Source organism: Ochotona princeps, chromosome 6 (genome assembly GCF_030435755.1).
Source record: "Ochotona princeps isolate mOchPri1 chromosome 6, mOchPri1.hap1, whole genome shotgun sequence".
Classification (NCBI taxonomy): Eukaryota; Metazoa; Chordata; class Mammalia; order Lagomorpha; family Ochotonidae; genus Ochotona; species Ochotona princeps.
In genome coordinates this window covers 22,143,026-22,170,656 of record NC_080837.1, presented here as the reverse complement: position 1 = coordinate 22,170,656, position 27,631 = coordinate 22,143,026, and the positions used below count along the sequence as shown (strand labels likewise).

General features: G+C 51.9%; 1 protein-coding gene across 2 annotated transcripts in view; it reads right to left on the bottom strand.

The window, feature by feature from the left end:
* MYO1E (myosin IE) overlaps positions 1-27,631 on the bottom strand; it is a 200,596-nt gene that overhangs the window by 4,242 nt on the left and 168,723 nt on the right. For both annotated transcript variants that reach the window (XM_058665767.1, XM_058665768.1), the window contains exons 22-27: positions 26,722-26,867; positions 19,064-19,210; positions 17,876-18,033; positions 15,975-16,067; positions 11,985-12,186; positions 828-997 (exon numbers count right to left, since the gene is read on the bottom strand). In XM_058665767.1, coding sequence (XP_058521750.1) covers positions 828-997; positions 11,985-12,186; positions 15,975-16,067; positions 17,876-18,033; positions 19,064-19,210; positions 26,722-26,867 — 916 coding nt within the window. The remainder of the gene's footprint in view (positions 1-827; positions 998-11,984; positions 12,187-15,974; positions 16,068-17,875; positions 18,034-19,063; positions 19,211-26,721; positions 26,868-27,631) is intronic.

Here is a 27,631-nt window from a genome sequence, read left to right as displayed (position 1 = left end):
CCAAATCCTTGGGCCGTCCTCGACTACTTTCCCAGGCCACAAGCAGTGAGCTGCTTGGAAAGTGGAGCTGCCAGGACTAGAACCGGCACCCATGTGGGATCCCGGGGCATTCAAGGCGAGGACTTTAGCCACTAGGCCACACCGCCGGGCCCATTCCCTGCTTTCTTTCATCTAGTTCTGTTTATCTGGGGGGAATGGCAAAGAGGGGCTGGGAAGTCAATCTCCCATCCACTGGGTCACCTGGGTCGGGCTGACGTCAGGAAGCCGGGACCTTCCTCCATGAGCCATCTCTTTCTGCCCTGGGTAAACTCCAGCAGGAAACTGGAACCCAGGCATTCGCGTAAGGTGAGGGCGCCCTGAGAGGCACCTGCCACCTACTGCTACTCTGAGGAACTGCAGAGTGTGGATGGGTCAGACTGCCTCCTATTTTACAGGCATTGTCACCTACACTGGGCACGGGGGTGGTACAGGAATGGATGGGCACACGGCTAATTTGGCCCAATTAGAGTGGAACTTAAGACTGTTGATCGACGGCTAAAGAAAGTTTCAGAGTCAAGGCAAACTTTAAACATGCTTTGATGTGCTGACCTAGAAGCTCTTGCCATTTTACTGCCATGAATAACAATGGTTTGAAAAGGGACACCTATAAAAAGGCAGTGCTGCAAGCAGCACAGAAAGGCCAAGTGGGGTCTGCATGGAGGAGCCTGAAGCTCCACCAGTGTGCCCCAGAGGAGCGCCCACGGCCCCTTCTCGGGTGGCATCCAGAACAACACGAACACTTGGGCTTGAGGAAGCTGCCTCAGCCAGCTAGTCTGCCGTGCACTTACCTTCCTTGATAATGTCGATGATGTCATTGGCATTGAAGCTGAGTTCATCTGTGTCCTGAGCGTCATAGGCATACAAGGCCTTGCACTGTGGCACCTGAGGCTTGGGCTTGGGCTGGGGCTTGGGTCTGCCCCCCGCTGGGGGAGGCCGGCTGCTCGTCTGCCTCCGGACACTGCGGAGAGAATGCAGGAGGAGGGGGGCTGAGAGCCTGTGGGAGGCGGTGCACCTGCGCAGCTGCTGGGCTGCAGTAGCAGCAGCCCTGTCCGCGTCCCGTTCCACACTCGCCTGCTCCCCGCAAGGATGCTATGCGGCCTGTTGTCACAGAGCTACCCCAGCCGCTGTCACCACTGTGCTTCTGGAAGGAAAACATGAGAGGGACACATCTATGCACAGGTGTACAAAGCACATTTCTACGTTTGAATAACCAACCAAGCGGATATGTGTATATCCCTGCCTCCCCGACCCTGGAAGCAGAACTTTCCTCAGTGCCCCAGACAGCCCCAGGCGCTACTTCTCGCCTGCATCTGCTCCCAATCGCCCACTGCCCTGCCCGCATGTCACCAATTCCCGTGTTGCCCTTGGTTTTATCACCCAGCTAACTTTCTACACAACATGGCCCGCCCCCTCACTGTGGGTGCGCACACAGCGTGCCCTAGCACCTGCTCACGGCCGTGCAGCCCTCTCCTGGTGCGCTGCTTCATACCACCCTGGTCCACAGGTGCAGTCCTTGGCGCTGCTCATTTGGGGTGGTTCCAGTTTTTACCATTCTATTAAAAAGGTTTCTGTGAAGATTCTTGTATAGGAACTTACCCACAACAATTTCTCAGTGTCAGCACTGCAGGCATTGGGCTTGGATGCCTGTTGGGTGTGTGCTCATGGGGCCTTCCCATGCAGGTGGGCTGTGCCCTGCAGTGTTCAGTAGCCTCCCTGGCCTCTACCCAATGGATGCCGGGACCATGCCTGCCTCCCTTTTATAATCCACACTATGTCCAGCGCTGGACAGAACCCTAACCCAAGTTATTCTTTCCACATACCATGCTGCCTCAAGGTACCATTCACATGTTGGCTTAAAGGCACTTAACTGTGACTGTTCCTATGTAGTGAGGTCTTGGAATTTTGAAATAATTATTAAAGGCTTATAGAAAGCATTTAGTAAAACAAAAACCCCAGCACATGGAAATAGGAACATGTAAAACATTTCACTCCCACTCTGCTGAAATACAGACCATTTGCTTACAAAAGAAACAAGGTTTTTTTCCAAAAAGGGCTAGGTTAGGTACTTAACGCAACAGGACTGTAGCGTGGGTCTGGTCACATCTGGAGGGAAGGACATGGAAGGTCCCAGTTCTGAGCCATGCTCTTGGCGGGGGTGGTGGAGAGGGGAGTGGGTGTGTCCATCCCACAAGGTTCTGTGTCCTCGGCTGACAGGGTCCCAGGTAGTTGATGTCCATAAGCAAGCAGGATTCTGGGGAGGCGGCCGGGAGTGGGTGGACCCCATGTGGAAGGGAATACACCTGTAGGCTTACTGCCCCTGCCCCCACTGCTGTCCATGGAGGGCAGGCATCTGTAGATGAGCAGCATGACCTCATTCCCCATGCGCTGTCTACTGGAAATCCCCAGGCCCTGCTGAGGCAGCTCTTCCCCGAGAGCCGGCCAGCCAGCGGGCTTTTCATTAAGGGCACTGTGTGTCAGTAATTGGTTAGTGAGAGCCATTAGCCTGGATACCAGAAGTCACCCAATTGCTTAGCAAGAGGAAATGGAGGGGGCGGGGTGGCCAGAACACCTTGGGGAGGGCAGCCTGCAGCCCGGCACCTGCAGGGGGCAGTACTCACAGTGGACATCTGGCTTCTTGTCCAGGGAGACACTCCTACCACCAACAGTGCAAACTGGGGAGACCCTTGGAGCCTCACAGTATTGGGCTTAGCTGCAGGCCTTGCTTGCTGAGGTTCCCCTGCAGGGCCAGGAGGAAGGCCCAGGAGTTCCTTAGAGTTAAGACTGTCCTCACAGGGGCCAACAGGGAGTCCCGGCCCATGCTCTCTGCCCCGTCTGTGCCACAACTGGACCACGCCTCGCACCGTGCTGCAGGCCACCATGGGCTTTTCTGTCTTTCTCTGTGGGAGCTGCCAACCCCTGGCTGGGGTGGGATCCTGTCTCAAAGCATGTGTGCTGGCCAAAGCCCACCCCTCAGACCCAGCAGGACACCACTGGCCAGTAGTGCCCCCTGCCATTCAGAGGAAAACCAAAGGCAGCCAGCTTGGGGCAGAAAGAACAAAGCACCATGCCTCTGCTGGCAGGGAAGCTGGTCTCACACACAATCTTAACACACTAAAGAACTATTAGAATAAGCAAGGTCAGCAAGATTATGGCATACAAGATCAATATGAAGAATGGCTACATTTCCATATACTAATAATGAACAGTTTGAAGATGAAATTCAGAGAAGGGCTTCACAGGATATTTTTTTAAAATGAAATACTTGGACTTGGTGCGATAGCCTAGTGGCTAAAGTCCTCGCCTTGCATGCCCGGGGTCCCATATGGGCAGCCCTGCTTCCCATCCAGCTCCCTGCTTGTGGCCTGGGAAAGCAGTCAAGAATGGCCCAAAGCCTTGGGACCCTGCACCTATGTGGGAGTCCCAGAAGAGCCTGGTTCCTGGCTTCAGATTGGTGCATTGGCTGTTGGCCACTTGGGGAGTCAATCAATGGACAGAAGATCTTCCTATCTCTCCTCCTCTCTGTATATCTGACTTTCCAATAAAAATAAATCTTTAAAATATGCAATACTTAAGAACAAGCTTAAGGAAGCAGGACTAAGCTTAACAAGCATGATTCTGTTCATCTGAAACATTCAGACAAAAAGCAGATTTGCAGCTGCCTAGGGAGATGGCAGGGGAGTGGGGGCTGAGCGGCAAGGAGAAGGAGGTGTCCTTTCAGAGGGATGGAAGTATCGTCGAGTTAGGTTTTGGTGTGGGGTGCACAACTAAGTGCACAAGCAAGCCTAGGCCCATAGGAAGTGGACAGTTTATGTTGTGGTCTAAATTCCAGCTCTACTAAAGCTTCCTGGAGAGGAAATGCCAATAGTTCAGGCTCCTATGGGCTGGGTAGGGCAGGGCACTGATGAGACCCAGCGTGGCCTTGCCAGTGTGCATGCCAGGCAGCTGCTGGTGGGGTCCTAGGAGCTGGGTCAGGCATGCACATGTCTCTCCAGGCATCAGAGGCCACTTGCTTGGGTGCAGATCAGGCCAATGGAAGGGCCAGCAGGAAGCTGGGTACGAAGGTGGACCCCATGGCAACCACTGGCTTTATGGGTGCAGACCCTGGGCAGGGTGAGGCTGCAGACACTCCAAGGCACGTGACCTCTCACCACCTGGCTGACTCTCCAGGGATTTTGACCCCTGTCTGGTCACCATTAGAGACCAGTAGGTGTCCCTCTCTGAGAGCTGGGAGGATGGTGGCATTGATCCAGGTCCTTTGTCAGATCGTGAAAGCAAGAGGTGCTCTCTACCATGGGAGACACTGAGGACCACCTGGCCGCTGGCACACTGACCCCACAGAGACGTGCACACATCAGAACCAGCTCACCCAGCACGCAGTAGCCATTTCCCAGGCCCCACAGCCTCGCGTTCGCGTCACTAGGTGGCGACCCTGCGCAGTCAGTCAGTAATGAGCAGCAATGAAGACATTCACGGGCCTGCCAGGCCTTGATTAATGAGGTCTTTCACGCGCCAGGGGACCTCGGCTGGCAGCCCAGGCCGACACACAAGAAGCCGCCACAGACACCCTCCCCCCTACTCACAGCAAGGGCGACCCCCACCCCCGGCTCAGTCCAGTGTGCGAGCGCTGACTGTTAAAACCTCCAGCAGTGGCGAGTTGGCAGCTTAATATGGCCACGGTTAAAAAGTAAATCATGTCAGCTCACAGTGGAATAAATTACGATCAAACCAAAAGCAATAAATGCGCGTTAAGTCGTCGGGACGTGAGTTTCAATCTGTGCTCAGGAGCTGTGCCGTGTACTGCTCAGGTGGGGCGCAAACTCCACCCGCTGCAGTGCCAGCTCCTCCTTGGCTGGGAGCCAGCCGGGCGGGACTGACCAGAAACCGGCTTCCTGATTCCCAGAGTACCCAAGCTGCCCTCAAGACAGCTCACTCGGGCATCTTAGGAAATGCCTCGGCAAGGAGTGGGCAGTTGCTCCAGAGGATCAACATGCCAGTTCAGACAGCGGGTGTCCTATATACCGGGTGCCCGAGTTCACACTCTGGCCCCGCCTCCTGACCCCAGCTGTCTGCTAGCACATGTGTGGGGCTAAGTAACTGCCTTCCCACCACCCCCAGGAGGGAGTCGGGCTGTGCTTCCAGCTCCCAGCTTTAGTCCAGCCATGGTCAGTTCAGGTGAGAACCAGCAGGGGGAAGCCGCTTGCTCTGCCTCTCAAACAAAAATAAATGCGTTATGCACATTTGTAACACCCAAGACTTAATAATTTTGTTACCTCTGGTGTTTTGTGACATGCACTTTAAATATGCCTTAAACAGCCCAAAATTATGCAATAACTTCAAAGGCTGGTGTTGTGGCACAGTGAGCTGGGCCTGCAGTGCTGGCCTGAGTCCTGGCTGCTCTATTCCAATCCAGTTCCCTGTGTGAGATGACCCTAGTGCCTGGGCCCCTGGCACTCATGTGGTAGACTCAGATACAGCCCTGGGCTCCTGGCTTGCACTTGAATCAACCCTGTCTGCTTACAGATTTAAAAAATGATCTAAAGGAATGAAGATTTCTCTTATTCTGCCTTTTAGTAAATGAATGAATTTTTTTTAAAAAAAGTATCTCAGTGGAATAATGGGGAACACAAAGCATTCCAGACTCGCGGACTGGCATTGTGGTCCAGCAAGTTAAACCATAGCTTGCAATGCCAGCATCCCATTCATGCCCTGGTTGCTTTTTTTCCAGGCCCTGCTCCTATGTCCAGGAAACCAGAAGGTGGCCTGACTCTCTGGGCCCCTGCCACCCACATGGGAAACCCAGGAGTGCCAGGCTCTTTGCTTCGGGCTGGCTCAACCCTGACCTATCGAGTGAACCAGTGGACGCGAGATCTCTGTCTCCTTTCCCATAGCACTCTGCCTTCCAAAGAGATTACTCTTAAAAGAATTCATACTTAAGAATTTTTTTGTTGACATCTCAATAAGGGTTCGCTACACATCAGTTGGTGAGTATGGAATTACAAAGCTGTATATCAGTGAACAAATCTAGTATTTGATTATACGTAATTTTGTGTAGACCAATTAGTTTCCCTGTTATTTTGACCTTTATATTTTAAAATTTATTCGTCTAGTTGAAAGTGTTCCATAGAAAGAGATTTTCTGTATTGCATTCACTCTCCAAATGCCTGCAACAGCCAGGACTGAGCCACGCCAAAGTCAGAGCTTTGTGCAGGTCCTCTCCACAGCTGGCAGGGCCCTTGGGCCATTACCAGAGAGCTGGACCAGAAAAGGAGCAGCTGGGACTCAGACTTGCACCCATTTGGGACACCAGCACTGCAGGTGGCAGCTTTACCCACTGTGCTGACCCCTCTATCTTTCTAGAAAGATTTTATTTGAAAGCCTAGACCTCCACCCAGGTGGACCACATGGCTCCAGGTGTCCAAGGACTTTCAGGCCATCTTCCACTGCCTTCCCAGGTGCATCAGTGGGAAGCTGGATCGGAAGTGGAGCCATTGGGACTTTAACTGGAACTCTAATATGGGATGCCAGTGTTGCAGGTGGCCCCTGTCATGTTTTACCCATCTGCTCAGAGTAATCTGTACACCCAGATTGTCTTACTGTGGCTCACACCCACATATAGCACACACACACAGAGCAGCCTGGGCTCCTGCAGGGTCTGCATTCTGGGCGGAACATTAGATATCTAGCGCGATCACATCACAACCGTAAGACAAAGAGTTTCCTAATGAAATAAGCACATTATATCCAGCTCGCTTTGTGAAAACCTGTGTTGCCAGCAACATCCTATATTAGCACATGGGGAAGGCCAAGTCACGACTTGGTATCATGTGTGCTGGGGTCAAGGGGTCTCAGGAACCTGAGGTGCCCCCCTCGCCCTCAGAGCAGCCCATGCCACCTGCAGACCTCCACGGAGTCCAGCGCTCTATGGGCCAGAGACTGACATGCGCAAGCATGAAGCCACTGGGCCACGGCCACAGAATAGCAGAATTCCCCTGCAGACCAAAGTGGATGAGGAGCAGCAGCCAAGCGCCACACAGGAAGTTCCCCATCGCTTCGTGCTTTTAGCAAGCATGTAAGGTCCTCTCATACCCCTCCAGAGAGCCCTAAGGGAAGGGTTTGTAAATTATTACATTGGGTCCAGCAGTAGCCTGGTGGCTAAAGTCCTCTCCTTACTCGTGTTGGGATCCGATACGGGCACTGGTTCATATCGTGGCTGCTCCACTTCCCATCCAGCTCCCTGCTTGTGGCCTGGGAAAGCATGGAGGACGGCCCAAAGCTTTGGGAACCTGTACCCACATGGGAGTCCCAGAAGAAGCTCCTGGCTCCTGGCTTCAGATTGGCTCAGCTCCAGCTTGAGGCCACTTGGGGAGTGAAAGAATTATTACATTATTGGAGCTGGCACAGTTGCCTAGCATGCTAATCCTCTGCCTGCAGTTCTGGTATCCCATATGGGCACTGGGTTGTGACCTGACTGCTCCACTTGTAATCCAGCCTCCTGCTTATGGATGGGGAGGACACCCACATATTAGAGCCAGAAGAGGCACTTGGTTCCTGGCTTTGGATTGGCTCAGCTCTGGCTATTGCAGCCATTTGAAGTAAACCAGCAGATGGAGTGTACCCCTCTGTCTTTCCTTCTCTCTGTAAATCTGCCTTTCCATTAAAAAGAAATAAATCTTAAAGAGGAAAGGTAGAAATCATTTTTTAAAAATGATTGCTATTAACCCTGCCGTACAGGTGAGGGCAATGAGGTGGAGATGAGGTGACAGGAGGTGGCAGGGCTGGGAAGCCACATGGCTGGGGCACTATCTGATGACTGAAGCCCAAAGCAAGGAGCCAGTGACTTGAGCACCATCCCCAGGCCTGCGACTGTGCGCCCCATGTTTCCTACGTTCACATGCCCCCCTCTCTGCCACCTTCCCTGCCACGCCTACACCCTCCGGGGTGGGTGCACCTGGCCCAGGCCCTGACCGGGGATTAAGCTTTTCAGTATCACCTCTTTGTTCTGCAGATGTGAAACTTATGTCTTGGAATTCCAGGAAGGGAAATAATGGCATTTTATTTCATTGGCTTAAAAAAATTTTTTTTCTCTCTTTCTGCTCCAAAAAAAAAGGCTGAATCTATAAACATTACTGGAAACATGGGAACAGTTGCCAGGACTTCCTAGGCTCCGTGTCTGCCCAGCCAGGATATGGCTGCTGCTCCAGTAGATTATGGGTGGAGAAATATTGCTATTGGACACTTGCTGGAAATTTTAAGCCCCTTGAAAATATGACTCCATCAGGAGAGTCCTGACAGGAGACATGCGGGCAACTGTTCATGTGTCTATCAGCACCGGCCACGGGGCCTGGCTGCAAGCCCTGCCACGGAACACTGCTGATGGTTTTTTCTTTTCCTCCAACTGGCTGGACCTCTGGAGTATCGAAGGCCCTGAGCTGTCCTCACAGGAGCTGGGCCTGGGGACTGAGAAGGGCAGGACAGTTCCAGCCTGGCTTCCCCAGCAGCTGCAAGGGGCTGCTGGCAGGTCCTGCGCATTTCGGTTCTGGAGCACACTGAACCCGTGCAGGACGATGGGTGGACCCGCTTGTCTGACTCTGGCCTGGAAAAGATTGTCAACTTGAATCCACTTTTTAAAAAATTTACAAATGTTAGGTTTTTGTTGAGTTTGTTTGATCTGTTTGGCATATTTATTTTTGTCTACTTGAAAAACAGAGCAACACAGAGAGAGAGACTGAGAGATCTTTTATGCATTGATTCACTCCTGGAATGCCCCCAACAGCCAGCATTTCACCAAGCCAAAGCCAAGAGCCTGGAATTCACTTTGGATCTCCCAGGAGGGGCAGGTACCCAAGCACTTTTGCCATAAACCACCATCTCCCAGGATGCATTGGCGGAAAGCCAGATCACTTGTGGAGGAGCCAGGAATTGAAATGGTACAATGTTGGAGGCGATGAAGCCACTGGACCACCAGGTTGTCCTTGACTCAGGCTTTGCAAAAGCAGCAAGCTCATGATTTCCTCTGTGTTTCTTGGAGAATGGTAATAATGAGGATCATATTAAGCTACCATGAACACAAACATTGCAAGGCCAAGGTGAAGAACCCAGTTGGGATGGTAATTAACTTATTGAAGGCTGCACACACACACACACACACACTCTCTCTCCAAAAATAACCAACTGGCAAAGACTCCTGAATTAACTGAAGGTGCTAATTATATCATTTGATTTTACCCACTCTGCATGTTCCAAAAACATGATTGCTGAATCTAATTATATATGTAAGGAGAAAGTACATTGAGGGATGGGAGGGAGACAGGAAAGCTAAACCTTGGATGTGAAAGCCCAAGGGGAAAGACAGGCCTATGGTAATCTTATATTTTTTGGGTGGGTAAGTTCAAGTTCACTGCTTAGAACTGTGATGTACATGGGCATCTCTTTGTGGAAAAGAGAGTAACTTAGGATTCCAAAATTCTCTGCATGCTCCAACAACCTTCACACTTTCTTACCAAAGGGAAGATGTTAATGACAAGGCTCCCAAAGGTCACCCCCAAGATCAAGGTCCATATTATAAACTGAATCTTCACCTTCATATCTTTGAGAATATAAATGGTAAGTAAAACCTCAGTTCTTTTGGAGAAATCCTTTTTTTTAAATTACATTTATTTGAAAGACAGAGACAAAAGAGATCTCCCATGTTCAGACTCACTCCCCAGAGGCCTGCAGAGCCAGGGCTGGATCAGGCCAATGCCAAGAGAATGGATTTCAACCTGGAGCTTCCCAGTGGGTGGCAGGAACACAAGGACTTGAGGCATCACATGGTTGCCTCTCAGCATGTATCTCAGCAGGAAAAAGGAGTTAGGAGGGGAGCAGGGACTTGAACCAGGCTCTCAGACGTGGGATGCATTCATTCCAAATAGCAGTTTTACTGCTCTGCCAGTGTCTGCCCCAAGGTCACAGCTTCTTAAGGCATGTCTGCACAGCCAACTTTAATGTGAACAGAGCAGGCTCATGAGATGTTTGGAACATACTGGGCTTGATGTTCCCGCTAAGACAGGAAAACCTTAGTACCTGGTGGATGGTGGACCTGCCCTCTCCTTCCAGAACCTACAGCCAGACTCCACAATAACAGCCTGCAAATCTGAAGGCAGCAAAGGACAGAAGACTTAACTAGACCCACGCAGCCGAGGGCTGGAAGGGAGCAGCTCAGTTAAGACACAATGTTCCTAAGTAGTCTGCTTTTGGCTGACAGATGCTCCAAGGTTGGCTGATGTGCAAGTAAGTTGCAAAGTGGGCTGGAAAGCTGGCTGTGCTTGCCAAAACTGAACCAAGTCGGAAACTAGCAGACATGCTAAGAGAGCTGGTGCATTTTGTTGATTTCTTTTAATCCTTGCTTTGCTTCGGTATACTGAGCTGCACCCGGGAGGAACCACATGGTTATTTCTGGGATGTTCATATTTCTCAAAAAAGTGGTTATGGGTTACAGTGAAAATCTTGGGGGCAGTACTGTGGCACACAGGCTAAGCTACTTCCTGCAGTGCTAGCTCACATGTAGGTGCTGGTTTGAGTCCAGACTGCTCCACTTCTGATCCAGTTCCCTGCTAAGTCACCTGGGAAAGTGACATAGGACAGCCGGTGTGTTTGTGGGCCCCTGCACTCACATGGGAGGCCCAGAAACTCCTGTGTGGCCCAGCAGAGAAAATACCTCTCTTTGTCTCTCCCTCTCTCTCTAACTCTGTCTTCCAAATAAACTAAATCTTAAAAAAAAGGCAAGCAAGAAAACCCCATCACTTTAACAGCATCATTCCAGTCCACCTTTATGTGGGCCCTTCCCTGGCCTTGTCAATCAAACAGGTACCCTTAGAAATGCGGTCCCTGCCCCAGCAGCAGCAGCAGCAGCCTCACCTGGGAGTTTGATAGAAACCTAAGTCTGAGGCACCAACCCTCTTAATCCAAAGCTCTGGCAGCGGACCAGTAAGCTCGGCAGGTGACTGGTGTACACTAGAGCGAGAACTACTGTCTTACTTCAAGCCGGTCAGGTAAGCCATGGCCAGCATGGCTGGTGGCCTATAGTCCCTTCCACCAGTGTGGGCGGAAAAAGACGGGAAGAGAGAGAGCTCCCCAATAAAGTGTGCTGCCTAGGCAGGAACAACACGAGTCATGGGGGATGGGCTGTTGCTCATTGCAGGCCTATTTGCACACAAGTCTCTGCCCTTCTTTGCAACTTCCTCATGGCTCCAGGGCATGGAAAGAGGGGAGCAGGCATGAGGAAAGGGAAGAGGAAGGGGAGTGGGCTGGTGCAGATCCACTCCCAGGGTCAGTATATGAAACTGCTCCACCGCCAGGGGTCACACGGAGCTGGAAGATTCCCTGGAAGCAGCAACTGAACCGCCAGAAGATGACATGTGTATCAATACCCCCACCCACTGTCGTCAAAGCACCACTGTTTGAGTGGCCTCCCGCGGGCCTGGGCCCATGCTAGGTCCTCTACGTCAGCCTGTCTGGTCCTCCCAATTTGTACGCGAACTTGATGGCACTGCGGCAGGAAGAAAGCTCAAGTTCACACAGGGTAAGCACGCAGTCCAATCCCAGGTGTGCAGCAGGGACTGTTAAAGCAACTCTCACCCCCTTACCTGCCATTTGGTCACATCACACAACATTTCTGCCTGCTTGGTGATTCCCATCTGCCATGAGCCCCAATCCCTCCAGTGACAAGGAGCCCACTTGTGCTGACTCCAAGAAAAGCCTCCTCTGGGGAAGGATATGAATTGTGTGCTGTCAACTTGCCTTCTCCCCACGCCCAGGCCTGGAGTCCTGAGTGACAGCATTTGGGTGGAAAATGGAACTTCAGAATCATGCATTGCAAGCCTAAAGAACCCCCCGAGTCCTTGGGGTGTGTATGACGGCGGTGCCGCGAGCTTGCCAGCAGCACGCCCGGGAGGTGGGTCTCTTACCCTGCAGCTCCCTGGTCCGGAACCTTGAGGAAGTCCAGGCTCTCTGGCGCCTGGGACACTCGGTTGGAGCCGGTAGACTGCTGCCGTGGCAGGGATGGGCGGGGAATGGAGGAGCGCAGGCTTCTCTGGTTGGAACTCTGGCTGCCGGGAGTGTGAGGCTGCGGCACAAACTGATTTTTGATAACTCCATTCTGGTGGTATCCTAGAGAGAGGAAAAGAAAGCTAAAATCTTCTCATTCCTTGTGAAAAGTTCTTCAAATTTCTTCCCCTTCAGAGTACTAGTCCAGGAGCACTGAACTTCTCTGGACTCGTTTCTCCTGACAGAATTTGGGGTTTAGAGCAAGCATGTTCCCTTCCCCTTTCAGCCTCACTGAGGGGTCGCTGGCAAACCAACCTGCGTATATTAAAGGTGTCCAATGTGACCGAGTTGCTGTCACCTGCCCAGGAAGTAGCCATAACACAGCAGGCATTCAGCACATGCTTGCTGAACTTGACAGTGGAATCTCCAGATGATCAGGAATTCCAGGAAAGGTAAGTTTGTAGCTGGCTGGCAGGCACATACTTGTGTCTAAGACAAATGATGCGGTTCTGACTCAGTAGCTTGGGCAGGCAGCTGTTTAAACAGCTGGACATCCACTGGCGAGGGGTCAGTCCCAGGTATCCTTGGCAGGAGCTGCTGTGTGCGGTGGAGGGAGTACTCCACCCAGGCAAGGAAATGAGGCCCCTGGTTTGGATCCTTCCAGATGAAGCCAACCCTCTCTGCCCAAGAGCACTTCCAGTCCAGACTGTGTCAACCAGCAGGCAATGGATCACGGTCACAGTCATGGCCCCAACCCTGAGTGAACAATGTCATTGTCACTGCAGGCTGTGAAGCAGCCCATGTCCCTTCTCCCAGTCCTGCGCCATGTGAACCAGAACAAGAATCTGCAACGCCCATTTGCAACCAAGGCAGCAGCTTCAATTGAGCAGCTTGGCCGCTAATGGGTAACACTGATCCCCAGTAAGAAAGCCCATCTTCCGGTCAGGTTTCTTCCTTAAAGAACAAGGAGCCTGGGCTGGAGTGCACCGGTCATTGCCAGCCCTGACAGGTACTGGGCCTGATTCTGTGTCGCAGTGATGGGCCCTGCCCTCCCAGGAATAACTTGTGGAGTCCCCAGAGAACAGCTCTTCATCTAGCTCTCCTCCTATGAGGCCCCGGGGCCAGAACAGAACTGGACACCGGGGAGAAAAAAAAAGAAAATGACCCCTCTTCATCTTCCCCTGGGGAGCTCCCACCTGCTGCCAATGGTGCCAACAAAAGGAGGGGGGCGTGCCTTGGTGCAGGGATGCCAGGTGTGGGGGCTGGCAGAGGGGCTGCTCCACACTCCTGTGTGAGCCTAATGTGCTGCTGCTGTGGGGGGAGCTGCTCTCTACAACGCCAACATCCCGTAGCCGAGTGCCTGAGCAAGCTCCAGCTGCTCCACTCCCCAGGCAGCTCCCTGCCAATGCGCCTGTGAAGGCAGCAAACGACACCCCAAGTACACGGACCTCTACCCTCCACGTGGGAGACTCTTGATTTCAGGCTCTTGGCTTCATCCTGGCACAGAACTGCCCATTGCAGTCATCTGGAGGGCAAACCAGCAGGGGAGGACTCCTTGTCTCTCCCTGTGCCTTTCAAATAACTAGATCTCAAATGCCAAAGAATAGTTTAAAAACCTGGAGTAAGCATTTAGAAACAATCATGCCAGCTGGACAGGTATATGGGATGTCTACTGACTCTAATAAGACTATTGGCTTATATTTTGCATGCTTGCAAAATTCAGTCTGCGACTAATTCACTTTTATTGTGTTTTTTAAAAAGTTTCGTCCTTTGGGGCCCGGCAGCATGGCCTAGCGGCTAAAGTCCTCGCCTTGAAAGCCCCGGGATCCCATATGGGCGCCGGTTCTAATCCCGGAAGCTCCACTTCCCATCCAGCTCCCTGCTTGTGGCCTGGGAAAGCAGTTGAGGACGGCCCAAAGCTTTGGGACACTGCACCCGCGTGGGAGACCCGGAGGAGGTTCCAGGTTCCCGGCTTCGGATTGGTGCAGCACCGGCCATTGCGGTCACTTGGGGAGTGAATCATCGGATGGAAGATCTTCCTGTCTCTCCTCTCTGTATATCTGACTTTGTAATAAAAATAAATTAAAAAAAAAGTTTCACCTTTTGAACTGCATGAACTAGAAATGCTTCTAAAAACCTAGAAAGCAAAACAGAACAAAAATCTCGGACCTTCATGCTAGATGCTCTGAGAAGTGCTGATCCAGGGAATTCAGGCCCAGCTGCTTCACTTTACTAACGAACTGTCATTTCCAGAAACCACATTTAGACCTGGCATGATGGCTCAGCAGCTAAATCCTCACCTTGGACGCGCCAGGATCCCATATGGGCACCGGTTCATGTCCCGGCTGCTCCACTTCCCATCCAGCTCCCTGCTTGTGGCCTGGGAAAGCAGTTGAGCACGGCCCAAAGCCTTGGGACCCTGTACCCCTGTGGGAGACCCGGAAGAGGCTCCTGGCTCCGGAGCAGTTCAGCCCTGGTAGTTGTGGCTGCTTGGGGAGTAAACCAGCAGACTGAAGATCTTTGTCTCTCCTTCTGTCTGTAAATCTACCTTTCCAGTAAAAATAAATAAATCTTAAAAAACCAAAATAAACAAAAAACAAGAACCCACGTTCAAGGTCAGATGCTCTGTGGCCTGACTGGGTCCCCCTGGCAGGGGGCTAACAAACTCTCCAGGAGGCCCTGGTCGAGGTTGTCCACTGGGGGCCAGTGCACAGTAATACAACACTGTACTTGCAGCCTGGAGGAGCCCTCATGCTTGGACAGGGGAGGAAGGGAGGGCAGCTGGCTGGGCGGGCCAGGCGGAGGCTGGAGATGAGGATGAGCTCTTGCCGCCCGGTGCCCGCGCCTGTGTCAGAACCCAACCCTGCACTCCTGGAGCGAGAGGCACGGGCGACAGGGGTCCACAGGATGGTCCAAGTCTAGTGGGGTCCTCCAAAGGACACCTCCCAACCTAGATTCCTAAATGGATCAAATACCAAATACTTTGGGAACAACTTTTGATAAACTGGATTTTATGAATGATAGGAAACTGGTGAATTTCTAAAATGCCATTCAAATATGATACAGATGTGGGGGGGATGCAGGCTTCCATCTGCTCAGGGTTAGTGCTTATTAATCTGCAAGTTATTGTTTTATTTTTAGAAGAACGAGAGTTACAAAAACATAAAGGACACCTCCCTACCCCCTCCCAATCCCTTTTGCAGCAATATTGAAATTCCTTTCGGGAATTCCTTAATTTTTAAAAAAGATTTATTTGTGTGAGAGGCAGAGAGGGGAGAGACAGACCTAGCTACTGGTTCACTCCTCTAAATTGCTACAGCAGCCAGGTCTGGACTGTACTGGGGCCAGGAACACCACTCAGGTGCTTGGCCCATCACCGCTGCCTTCCCGGGCACGTTAGAAAGAAGCTGTATTTCAAGCAGAGCAGCCAGGACTCTAATGAGCACTCTGACACAGGATACCGGCAGGACAGGCCGTGGCTTAACCCACTGCACCATGACATTGACCTCTATTCCTTAATTTTGAGGACAGATCTTCCAGATTCAACCTAAGAATTAAATTTTCTATACGTTCATTAAGCTGTTAACTAGTTGCCAAATACCACTGGGTCCGACTGGAGCTGGAAAGAAGTAATGGGTTAGAAGTGACTAACTCCATTTCTACGGGCAACATAGCAGAATGCTGACACCCCAGCTGCCGGCACAGTGATGGCTCAGCCTTCGTCTCACTTTTCCTACGTTCTAGGGTCACGAGCAGGGCCATGGGTCTGCAGGAAGACGACATGGGACATGGAACTGGCCCATGGCTGGTTAAACATGCATTTCTATGCTTATGGGCTCCTTCCCACAGACTTTACACAGCGTCCAGGTCCCGACTGAGTGGTGTCAGCCCACGGCACACACGTGGCTTACCGGGGGGTGGTGGGGCCGCTCTCATGGGGTAGCTGGCATTGGCAATGCCACTGGAGTAACCTCTGTGCTGAATGGTATTCCTTCTGGTGGGACCTGAAAAGCACAAGCAAGACAAAGTTCCAGCCAGCCCTTCCTTAGGGTTCTCAGAGGAACCCACAGAGCAGGGGACTGGGCAGAGGAGGAGGGGGACTGAAGTGCGGTTCTGGAAGCTACCGGTGGGAGAGGTCGGGGGACACAGTGGCTTTTCCCAGACAGTTGAGACAGACAGCAGCTCTCCGTGCTTGTATTCACATGCTGAGTACAGCCCAGCCGCCGGGCCAAGTGAGCTCCGTACAGCAGGCTCTCTGGCCCACAACACCATTCTTCCTGACCCGTACCCGGGGCCTGCCCTTTGTGCAAGAGCTCGTGCCTGCCGTTGGTTTTTTAGACCCAAAGGCCACAAAGGTTAGAAGCAGATCTGCACACTGGACAGACACGGGGGACCCTGGGCACAAGCTGCGGCCAGAAGCAACATCACCGTGGGCCCGAGTCAGGGCTGGGAGGCGACGTCTGCAGGGACATCTCGGGTGGCAAAGACAATACAAGGGTCTTAGTGGGCTGTGAAGGAGGGTGGGATTCAGAGGCTGGAAGAGGGGTGCAGAGGAAATCTCTGGGAAAGAGAAGAACTGAAGAACAGAGACAGGGAGGATGTGGAAACACATGCACATCAAGCAAAGGAACCGCTCCGGAGACGGCGGGGAGGGGCTGCTCAGCTGGACCGGCAGGGCCAGGGCCAGAGCAAGCGGCCTGGGACATGGGTGCTGGGGGAGGCGGGAGAAGAGTCCCTTTCAGTGTCGAGGCCACCCCCTCCGCCCAGTAAGGAGAGCTCAACACCTGTTAGGCCATGTTCCACTCTTTGCCCCGGGCACATGTGCACACATGCACGTGGACCCGACTGCTCCTTCGCAGCCTCACTGTGCTCCACTCTGCACCCTGAGGGCCGAGGCCTCTGCCCACCATGTGGGTTTGGCCAATGCCAGGCCCAGGCAGGCCTGCCGCTTGCATCTTTAGCCCAACCCTTTCCTCCTGCTGCTGCTTCCGGTTTGGAGGGTCCCTACAGACCCTGGCTGGTCCCCTTCCGCCCACCTTCTATTTCAAAGTGTCTCCAAACATTGCACTGAGATGTGGTGACATCACAAGTCCTGACTGACCCACAGACACCACTGTGTCCCGAGTGGGTAAATGACACCTGTCGGTAGCGTAGCCCTGTAGGAGGGAGCACACCAACGCCCAGCTTTTTAATAAAGGGTGCCCTCTTCATTGAGGGGCTCCTTCTGGAAAGACACCTGCAGTATATGAGCCCATAGCACACTGAATATTCTGTGCCGTGCGCCATAAACATCAGTTTATAAACAGCAGCGCTGAACATAAAAAAGAAAGCTGCACGCAGGCGGGAGGCTGGGCTTTGGGCCAGACTTGTGTGCAGGACCGGGTCCCCTCGTGTTCTAACATAACACGCTTCGGTGCAAGCGGAGAAGAGACTATGTGCTTCACAGCGCCATGGGGAAAGCACACGGTGAGTGGGTAATGTACGCAGGTTCTAAGTAACCGACAGAGAGCAATCTATTTCCATCATGGATGAGATCTGACTGCAAGGTGCTGGCCGTCTGAAGGCCACAGACTTTGATCTAAGCCCATTAGCACTGTGAGGCAGGTGTGACTCTTCACGGGAACTAATCCAGTATGTTTTCAGCTGCACATTTCCCTCGGGAGGTCCCTTTGACCGGAAATACTCCCTTCTGATGAAATCCCTCGCCTCCCTCTATTAGAAACAGCAGCGTGTCCACTGGGTCCCCAGGAGCTGGATCGCAAGGGTGGGGCGTGGCGCAGCACCGGCACTGGCCGGGCCCTGGAACACTTACGGGAGTTCTTGGGCAGCCCGGGTCCGATGCTGACCTGTAGCACTTTGTTACTGGGCTTGAGGATGGTCAGGTCGCCGAAGCCTTGGTGGAACTGCACCTGCCGAGAGCCACCAGCGCTCCAGGGGCCCCAGCTCTCCTTTTTCAACTTCACTTCAAGCCTGCAGCAGGTGCATGTGTCAGAATTAATGACCCCAGAAGAAAGTGGTGCTCATGTACCCCGGCATGGAGATGTGATCTGAAGAGGCAGGGGTAGACAACAGCGCCCCGCAGATGGGCAGAGCATAGTGCAGCCGGCAGGTGGCGGCAGATGCCTTGGCTGGCATCACTGTGCCAGGTGGGCACAGCTGCGGTGCTGTGTTTGCTGCACCTGAGAGATGTCGGGCATGGGACAGCTGAGGCCACCTTGGCACAGGGCATGATCACAATGTAGTTTGTGATGATGCATCTTCCACCATCACTCCCCACCCCCAGGAAGGGACAAGAACATTAACCCCAGGATCCACATAGAAGGGAGTTTTTCCCACAGTCCCAAACTCCCTGGCCAGTTTGGAAATTCCCCCTGGTCCTGCATTATGACATCCACATTTGGCTTCTTAACCTTATATTCTCACGTTGCCAAAGCAGATTTGATAAGCAGCTGCCAATCTTCTATTTCTTCTGCAAGATGTTGAGGCTTGAGATCTTGGCCTCGTTCTTCCAGGAAAGAAGTGGATGATATTCCCATTTTATGGACAGGGAATATGAAGAGGAAAAGCTTGAATATGACGGTAGAAACTCAACAGGATCGGGTATGTGGTGAGCTGAGACATAAGCAGTGGTCAGTCACAGCCCTTGGTGCTGCCGCTCTGCCTCGCTCTCCTGCTCCCTGCCTGGCCATCTGCTCTGCTAAGAGATTCTTCTGGGTTATTCAGTGAGATGTGCCTTTCCCTGCCTCGCTTAGCCGACCTGCCTGTGAACGATGGAGCACACCACTCTGTGCAGTTATAATTTCATAAGCATCCAGACTGTATTCCGGAGCTTCCAACATTCCACTGGGGAAATTGAGGCACCCAGGGCCGGGCTTGCTGGAGCCTCTGGAACTCAACTCCATACCCCACCCCATGCCCCCCACATTCCCCCTCTGCTGCACCCCGGTGTCCACGGCGAGGCCGAGGCCCTCTTGGCTTGGGGCCCCCTTCCCTGACTTACGTGTTGCTGAACTTGAGAGGTAGTTGCTTCTGTGTCTTCTCCTCATAACGCTTCGCTAAGAGACTTAGGAATTCAGTCTTGAAGACAGATTCAAGCAAACTGTCGTATTCTTGTTCATGCACAATGAAAATGTCATCCTGCATAGTGCTGCAGAGAGATCGGACAAGCGTCACAAGTACCCTGTTTGCTTCATTTTGTTGCTCATTGTAAGATCCTAAAGCCAGTACTACAGGTTGCCTTAGCTGTCATTACCATAAGTGATCATCCTTAAAAGGAAACACAACCAGAATGAATCCCGTAATAAAATGGTTGCCACCTATCCTCGAAGGAAATCTATAGTTCACCCAAAGCATAACTGAATATTTCTCCCATATGATTTTAAAAAAAATATTTATTGGAAAGGTAGATTTACAGAGAGAAGAGACAGAAAGATCTTTTATCTACTGGTTCACTTTATAAATGGCCACAATGGCCGGAGTTAAGTCAATCCCAGGCCAGCAGCCAGGAGCTTCCTTCAGGTCTCCCACATGGGTGCAGGGTTCCAAAGCTTTGGGCCGTCCTCTGCTGCTTCCCCAGGCCACAAGCAGGGAGCTGGGTGGGAACTAGAGCAGCTGGAACTAGAACTGGTGCCCACATGGGTTGCTGGTGCCAGCAGGCAGAGGATCACCCTAGCATGCCACACCAGCTCTGGTGTTTTTTCAATGAGCAGGGCTAAGCTGTATCTCATGGACTGAGCTCTGCTCCTGGGGTGGCTGGTCCTGCTGTACAAGGAGGATTTGTGTGATTGTGCAAAGCTGATGGTGGGACAAGGGGACCCTTGGACAATACAGGGAATCCCCAGCCTGGGCATGCATCTTCCAGGTAGAACGCGACCCACTGATTTTATCCAATGATTTGTATTGACTTCAGAGGGAGAGACAGAGAGGCAGACAGCATGTCCATCTGCTGGGTCACTCTCCAGATGCGCCCAGTGATTGGGACTGTGGGCCAGCATTGAAGCTGGGGGCCAGGGACTCAATCAAGGTCTCCCTTGGGGGTGGCAGAAACCCAATCACTTGAGCCATGAACGAACTCGGGTGTTCTGAAGTTGGATATGGGTGTCTTCATCCATATCTTAACTCCTAGGCTGAAGGCCCACCTTGAGCTTGATCCATTTAAACTGACAAGCTAGAGTTGGGCCATCCCAACTCCATGGTGTAGGTGTGTCCCTTTCACCTGCCCCCAGCTGAATCTTCATTGCCAATGTGATGGAATTAAGAGGCAAGGTAGGCAGGGGAGAGGCGCTGAGCGGGTGATTACGTCACGACCCCGTGCAGAAGTGGCGCTGTGGGACTCTGTGCCTCTTCTGCTCTGCGAAGCGATAAGGTGGAATGTGAATCTGAGCCTCGATTTTAAAACTCTAGTCCTCAGAACTGTGAAGAAGTTTTATAAGTCACCCAGTCCGGGGTGCCTTGTTATGGTGGCAGGAAAGCCTGTGACAACCCCTTGCGGTGACGCCTCTGCCCCATGGTCCCCCTACAGGAACGGCATCTGGTTGTGGGCAGAGGAGCCGAGACCTCGGGCAGGGGCACGGCACAGTGGCGGGACACACAGGGCAGGACGGGACCAACTAGCAGACACCTGCAGCTGTCGAAAGGGAGTGGTCCGCCTCAGAAGACCTAATGCGCATTTCTGCCTAGCTAGTGGCCATTATCTTAACCTGGGCACTTTGTTTTCCAACATCCATCCCTATAGCACAACACAATAGAGTGCACAGAAGCAGCTCAGAGCCAAAAGGCCCGTTCCACGGGACCGGCTTCTTCCCTTTAAAGGGATGACAGCAAGTTGTACAAGGCACTTACCCCACTGGCCAGAACTAAGCCACATGGTTATAACTAGCTGCAAGGAGGTCTGGGGGATGTTGTTCTTGGGTAAGCTTAGGAAGAGAATGGGTGTCACATGACAGCTTACAATTACACCTGTTTGCTCATAAGCTCTTCCAGAGCAAGGACTTGAAAACTCATTGACAAAAAGTTGGGAATAAGGTGCCTCAGAGGCTGTGGCCACATAGGTGCCATCACCTCGTTTCTGGACAAATGAAGACTCCGGAATCATTAATCATTTTAGTCATAGCAAACTAAAACTCTGCCCAGCGTGATGCAATAAGTTGTTTGAAGAAGCTCTCTGGAACCACCTGGAACCTGCGAAGTCATGGGTGAAGGTGGGGGGGTGCAGACCCGTGCCTTCCAGGGGACCCCGGGAGGATGTGAGCCACCCGGACCCTGCACAGCTCGCCCTCCTTGCCAGCCTGGGCTGGGGGAGAGTCCGGTGGCCCCTGGCACCTGCAGCCCTGCTGCTGAGCAGTGTGACAACTTAACAGAATGTAGCCGCTAACTGTTCTTTGGGGGAAAGTAGCGGGGAGCCAGGCCCCTCAGGCCCTCTGTGTCAGGTCTGGGGCTGCCTTGGGGAAACTGGTGTTGGGGTCTCCTCCCCCCTTCCCCCCCCCCCCCCCGTTTTTGGTTTCTTGCTTGTAATGTTTACAATCTGCCTCAATCACTCTTTTGTAAAAGATCCCCCTCCGGCCCTCCCCCTCCCCCACTGAGGCCATCTAGCCTGACCAGAAATGCTTGAAGAATTCAACCCAATCCCACACTCTTTGCACATATTTATATTTATATTACGAAAGGAAACATTTCAGTAATTTATAATAAAGAGCACTATTTTTTAAGGAAAAAAAAAGGTGAAGGTCCTGGCCCTGACAGCGGCCTTGACAGGTGGGCGGCACCAGCCTAAGCTGCTGCAAGCATCTTGGGGAGTGAGTGAGTCGGCAGAGGGGAGCTCTCTGTACCTTTCTGCCTCTGAGATTTCTCAAAGACTCAACAGAGAGCGCCCTAACGTGAAACTCCATGACACCAACCTCACTGCCTGCAGCAGCAAAGCCGAGAACACAGGTCACTACATCTGTGGCCACCTTTACAGCCAACCGAGGTTTTTTATTTTCATAAGATTGATTTATTTTACTTGAAAGTCACAGTTACAGGCAGAGAGGGAGAGACACAGATTTTCTATCCACAAGGTCACTCCCTAAATGGCCGCAATGGCTGCAGCTGGATTGGTCCCAAACCAGGAGCCAGGAACTTTTTTCTCCCAGCTCTCCCATGTGAGTGGAGGCGCCCAAGGCCTTGGGGCATCTTATGCTGCCATCCCAAGGCCATTAGCAGGGAGCTGGATCAGAAGTGGACCAGTTAGTACCCACTTGCCAGCACCGCAGGCAGGTTAGCTTAGCTTGCTATTCCACTGTGCTGGCCCCACAAGCTGAGTTTTCAACTTGAGAGCAAGCCCAGTTCAGTACTGGGACAAGAAAGACTTTAGGATCTTTCCCAAAGTGCTGCATGGCTCTGCCAACACACACACACAAGTTCTAGAAACCCCACGTCTCAATTCCCCCTGACACGCTACCTCCTGACACTCTGCCAAGTCTCCAATGAAAGTGTCAATATTTCCGTCTGATTTGTATGTAGACAAGATTTTTCTTGCTCAAATTATCCTGGAGTCCTCCTATCTTTCTGAGAAATTGGCTCTATTTTCACCTGTTATCTTTTTTTTTAATCTTGCAAATGAAAACCTTAAAAAAAAATTCATCCAAAAGGCATCAAAAAGCTCATGTCCATGGAAGGATTAGAAAAATATTTTATCGGGGCCCAGCGCAGTGGCCTAGCAGCTAAAGTCCTCACCTTTCATGAGCCAGGATCCCATATGGGTGCTGGTTCTAATCCTGGCTGCTCCACTTTCCATCCAGCTCCCTGCTTGTGGCCTGGGAAAGCAGTCAAGGACGGCCCAAAGCCTTGGGACCCTGCAGCCATGTGGGAGACCTGGAAGAGGCTCCTGGTTCCTGGCTTCAGATTGGCTTAGTTCTAGCCACTGCAGCTGCTTGGGGAATGAATCATTGGATGAAAGATCTTCCTCTCTGTCTTTCCTCCTCTCTGTATATCTGACTTTCTAATGAAAATAAAATAAATGTTAAAAAAAAGAAAAATATTTTATTAAGTAAATCCCAAATACATAAAAATGCAGAATAGTAGAACGCCCTGGGACATGCCAGCAGGTTTTAATGATATACTGACAGTGGGAACCACGCTAACCTGTCTCTTCCTTTAACATCCAAACTAGGTTCATCTAAAGGAAGCATAAATATGTTCTTTTGATTCTTAAATAGTTCAGTGTGCATCATAAAAGACAGTCTTTCAGATAAAAGTAGCCATGGTGTGGGCATGGGTACCTGACCCAGCTGAGACGCAGGTGTCCTACGCTGCCAGCCATGGGTCTCGTCCCAGTTCTGCTCCCAGCTCTAGCTTCCAGCTAAGGCACAGAGACAGCAGGTGCCAGCTCAGTACTGGAGTCCCTGGCAGCAGATGCAGGTTGACTTCTTGGTTCCTGGTATTGGCCCTGGCCCCATCCTAGTTGCTAAGGGCGTTTGAGGAGGGAACCAGCAGACGGTAATGTGCGCTCTCTCCCAGCCCCTCCTCTCTGCCTCTCAAGCAATTAAAAGCAAACAAACAAACAAACAAACAAAGATGGTGTTATTATCACATCTAAAGAAAGAAGCAATCTGGGCCTGGCACCATAGCGTAGTGGTTAAAGTCCTCACCTTACACTCCCAGGATCCCATATGGGTGCTGGTTCTAATCCCGGCGGCCCTGCTTCCCATCCAGCTCCCTGTTTGTGGCCTGGAACAGCAGTTGAGGACGGCCTAAAGCCTTGGGACCCTGCACCTGCATGGGAGACCTGCAGACTGGCTCAGCTCCGGCCATTGCGATCACTCGGGGAGGAACAAATGGATAGAAGATCTTCCTCTCTGTCTCTCCTCTCTGTATATCCGCCTTTTCAATAAAAATAAATAAATATTAAAAAAAGAAAGAAGCAATCTTTCGTAACAAGTGTATTTAGTCATGCCCCCGTTTCCCACATGTTCTCATAATGGCTTTCAGATGGTTAGTTTGTTAGACTGAGGAGCTGTAAATCCACTTGGCCTTGACATCAGTGTGATGTAAGAGTTACATGTCAGGGCCTGTGCCATGGTGTAGCCTGTTAAGCCTCCATCTACAGTGCTGGAATCCCACATGGGTGTTGGTATGCGTCCCCGCTGCTCCACTTCTGATCCAGTTCCCTGCTCACAGCCTGGCAAGTCGGCAAAGGAGGGCCCAAGTGCTTGGGTCCCTGAACCCCCAGGAGACATACAAGCAGCTCCTGGCTCTTGGCTTTGCACTGGCCCAGCTCTTCCTGTGGCAGCTATTTGGGAAGGGAACCAGTGAATGGAAGATCTCTGTCTCTCCTCTCCCTGCTGTAACTTTGTCTTTAAAAAAAAAAACAAACATTAAAAAAATAAGAGTTACATGTAAGCTCAAAGACAGGCAATGCGGGTTACTTTCCCTAAAGACTTCACAGGAGCCATCATTCCAGTCAACAGTCAAACAGTAAGTCTTACACATTTTTGAAGACACATCCAAATGTGGCAATTTTTTTCCCCCTGAAGTACAACACATCTATTAACATCTTCCTCTGTGCCAGTGCTGGAGGATTCTGGGTCACACACCCTCCCACCTGCCAATATGCACACACACAGTTGGCAGGGTGGTGGCACCCTGGGTTTCTACTCTGGACTTTGAGTCTGTACACACCATCACCTGTTGCCTTGCTCTCCTGACTGGGTTTCTGTTCTGGCTTAATCCAGTGTGTCAAGGACCTGAGGCGGCACATGAACTGGTTACTGTTGGGTGCACTGAGCGCCTTGACCGCAATACACAGGCATTCCAAGTTATAATGACTCAGTCTCTCTCCTCTGCTGAGGGCAAGAAAAACTTGTAGGCTAAATACATCATTTTTACCACATCCTCTACAGAGGGAAGGTCACAAGAAAGCTAGCTTCCAGACCATGAACACTCAGCAGGAAGCAGAAAGAGAGCTCACTGTGCCATGAGACATTGTATCCTCAGAGGTCAAGAAGACAAAAGAAAGATATGAGTCCACAGGCCGGGTGGGATGAGCCTCAAGGATGGGATGAGCAGCATGGCAAGCCCTCGAATGCTGGACACGCACACAGACGCGTCAGGGTGACGGGGTACCAAGTCCGCAGGAGCACTCCTCCCGAGGGTTCCACATGCACCTGCTTGCAGGTGCTGGGCAGTCTGCCTGCACGGCACATCAGAGTGCCTGGGCTTGGACTCTGCTTCCAGCTCCTGTCTCTGCCTCCTTCTAACTCAGACCGTGGGAGGCAGCAGTGGTGGCCTGAGCAGTTGGGTTCCTACTACCCACGTGGAAGCCCTGGACTGTGTCCCTGGTTCCCAACTTTGGCTGAGAGCCAACCTTGGGTACTGAGGTATTCCTCATGCATGGGAGTTCTTCGACTCTCAAAGAAACAAGAAAATTACCCTCAGATTCAGGGCTTCTTGTGCCCTAGAACTAGTATTCCCTGGCTTTTAGCCATGGCACCTGTCAAGTGCACACAGTATTTTTCAGCCCATCCAGCTTAGCCCAGGCCCAGAAGCTTGTCATGCAAGAGGGGGGCAAACAAAAAGGAAAAAAAAAAAAAAAGACTTTTGGTTGTGTTCTTTGCAACTCCAAGGGCAGCCTTGGGGCCCAGCCAGGAGAAGTGCAGCCAGCAGGCTGGGTCTCAGCCCATGAGCAGGAAGTGCAGGAAGACCTTCAAGAACCCAGAGGACTCCACAGCGCCGCCTGCTGGCCCTGGAAGCCCACGGCACAGGGTCTACCAACAGAGGCTGCAAAAAAGATCCTGGTGACATGGAGACATTTTCCCACATCCTGGCTTGGCATGTTTTGCACACTTCACCTCCCTGCACCGCCTGGTCTTTTATCCGGGAAAATTAGGAACAGACAGAATCAGAAACCACAGAGACACAGGCGAAAAACACAAAGTACAAACCTGCTTTGGATTATCACACTGGAGTCGGGAGGACAGATGAGCCCAGCGTTGCCCAAGTGCAACAGTCTCTCTCTCTCCTGTGTGGAGTGAGAGCTGACAGCAGTGTCCCGGTTCCAGCAAAAACATCCCTGCTTCCACGCAAAGGCAATCCGAAACCTCCCTCCAGCTCAAGCACTGTCAGCCTCAGAAGGGCCCAGAAACACAAGTCAAGGAGGAAGCTGCTACTACTGGGCTCACTGGGCCTTTTGTCCTCTTTTCTGAGTTTCCCTCGGACCTGGAGGAGGCCCGGCCAGCAGAGAGGCCTGAGTGCAGCAGTTCCTAGCATGGAGGGACATGGAAAAGCCTTCCCCTCTGTGCAAAGAAAGCCAGACTACCTTATGCTAGCACTTTAGAAACAAGCAACCTCTCCACCTGCCTGTGAACTTGGAGCTGGAGCGAGCAAGTAGCCATGCCTCAGGAACTACAGAGGATGGAGACGAAGTTATCTACCCTCTAACAGTCCAAGGACTACCCAGAGAAACTTCCCTTCCCAGACACCTCTGCTTGGCCCCGGCCACTAACGCAGGTTTGCTTTTGCGACTGGAAGAGGCAGGCCGGGGGACAGTGCTCCATGTCAGGGAAGAGCAATTATGCCCTGGTGTGGTGTGTCTATTCGGTTTGTTGCTAAGCCTGTGTGAGCAGCCTGGGTGGTGGTGCTGGGAAGACAAGGGGACACTGCCCAGGCCTCTGCTCCGCTCACCTGAGGGACACGGACAGGATCCTCTCCACCTCGATCCTCCGCTTCAGCACTTCCTTCACCTGGCCTTTGTCGGGGCCCTGCTTGATCTTCTCCCGCCCGATCAGGTACAGGCATTTCGGGGTAAGCAGCAGGTCTCGCTTTACGCCCTGTGATGAGAGGGGCTTTCAGAAGGAGGGGCGACACCAAGAGGTGAGGACTGTCTCTGTGAAGGGCCACTGCCTCGGGTTGGGACGCGGGAACCTTCTATGTGATGGGCCACCATGAGAGCTTTGCCAGGACCATCTACCAGGGCACCTCCAAGTTCATGGGAAATACAAAACTTATATTGGTGCCAATTGGTTTGAAAGCCACACAGTCTTTCCCAATATGCATTGGAAATATCCCTGAGCATGGATTTCATGCTTTAACCTCATTACAGTCTTTAACTCTGGATTTCCTGGGAGAACTGGGCACCCACATTTGCGACCAAAGTTACCACTGGCGCCAATTCCAGCCACAAGAAATAACCTGGTTTTAGCAAGACAGCATCGCTCTTCTTGCTGAACGACCACTGACTTTGTTACCCTTCCCTGACTGAACGACAGCAACAAAACTAAAATGTTTGGTGGGTCTGCCACCATCGGAGACTTCAGATCTCCCTGTTAGGGTTGTGATCTTATCAGGGAAAAGGCACGCGGAGGGAATGCTATCAGGTATTCCTCCATGGCTCCCAGAAGAACCTAACTCACAGCCATTCACGCTTCCACCTTGCTTTATGATCTCAATCTCTGACCAAAAATTCCGCTTTGGCAATCTATTCTGACAACAGGAAGACAAAGGCACACAGCAGTGGGTAAAAAGACGCCGAGTACAATGATGATGGCGAAACAAAAAAAGAAAAAGAGACCCCCTTGGAATTAACGGGAAATCG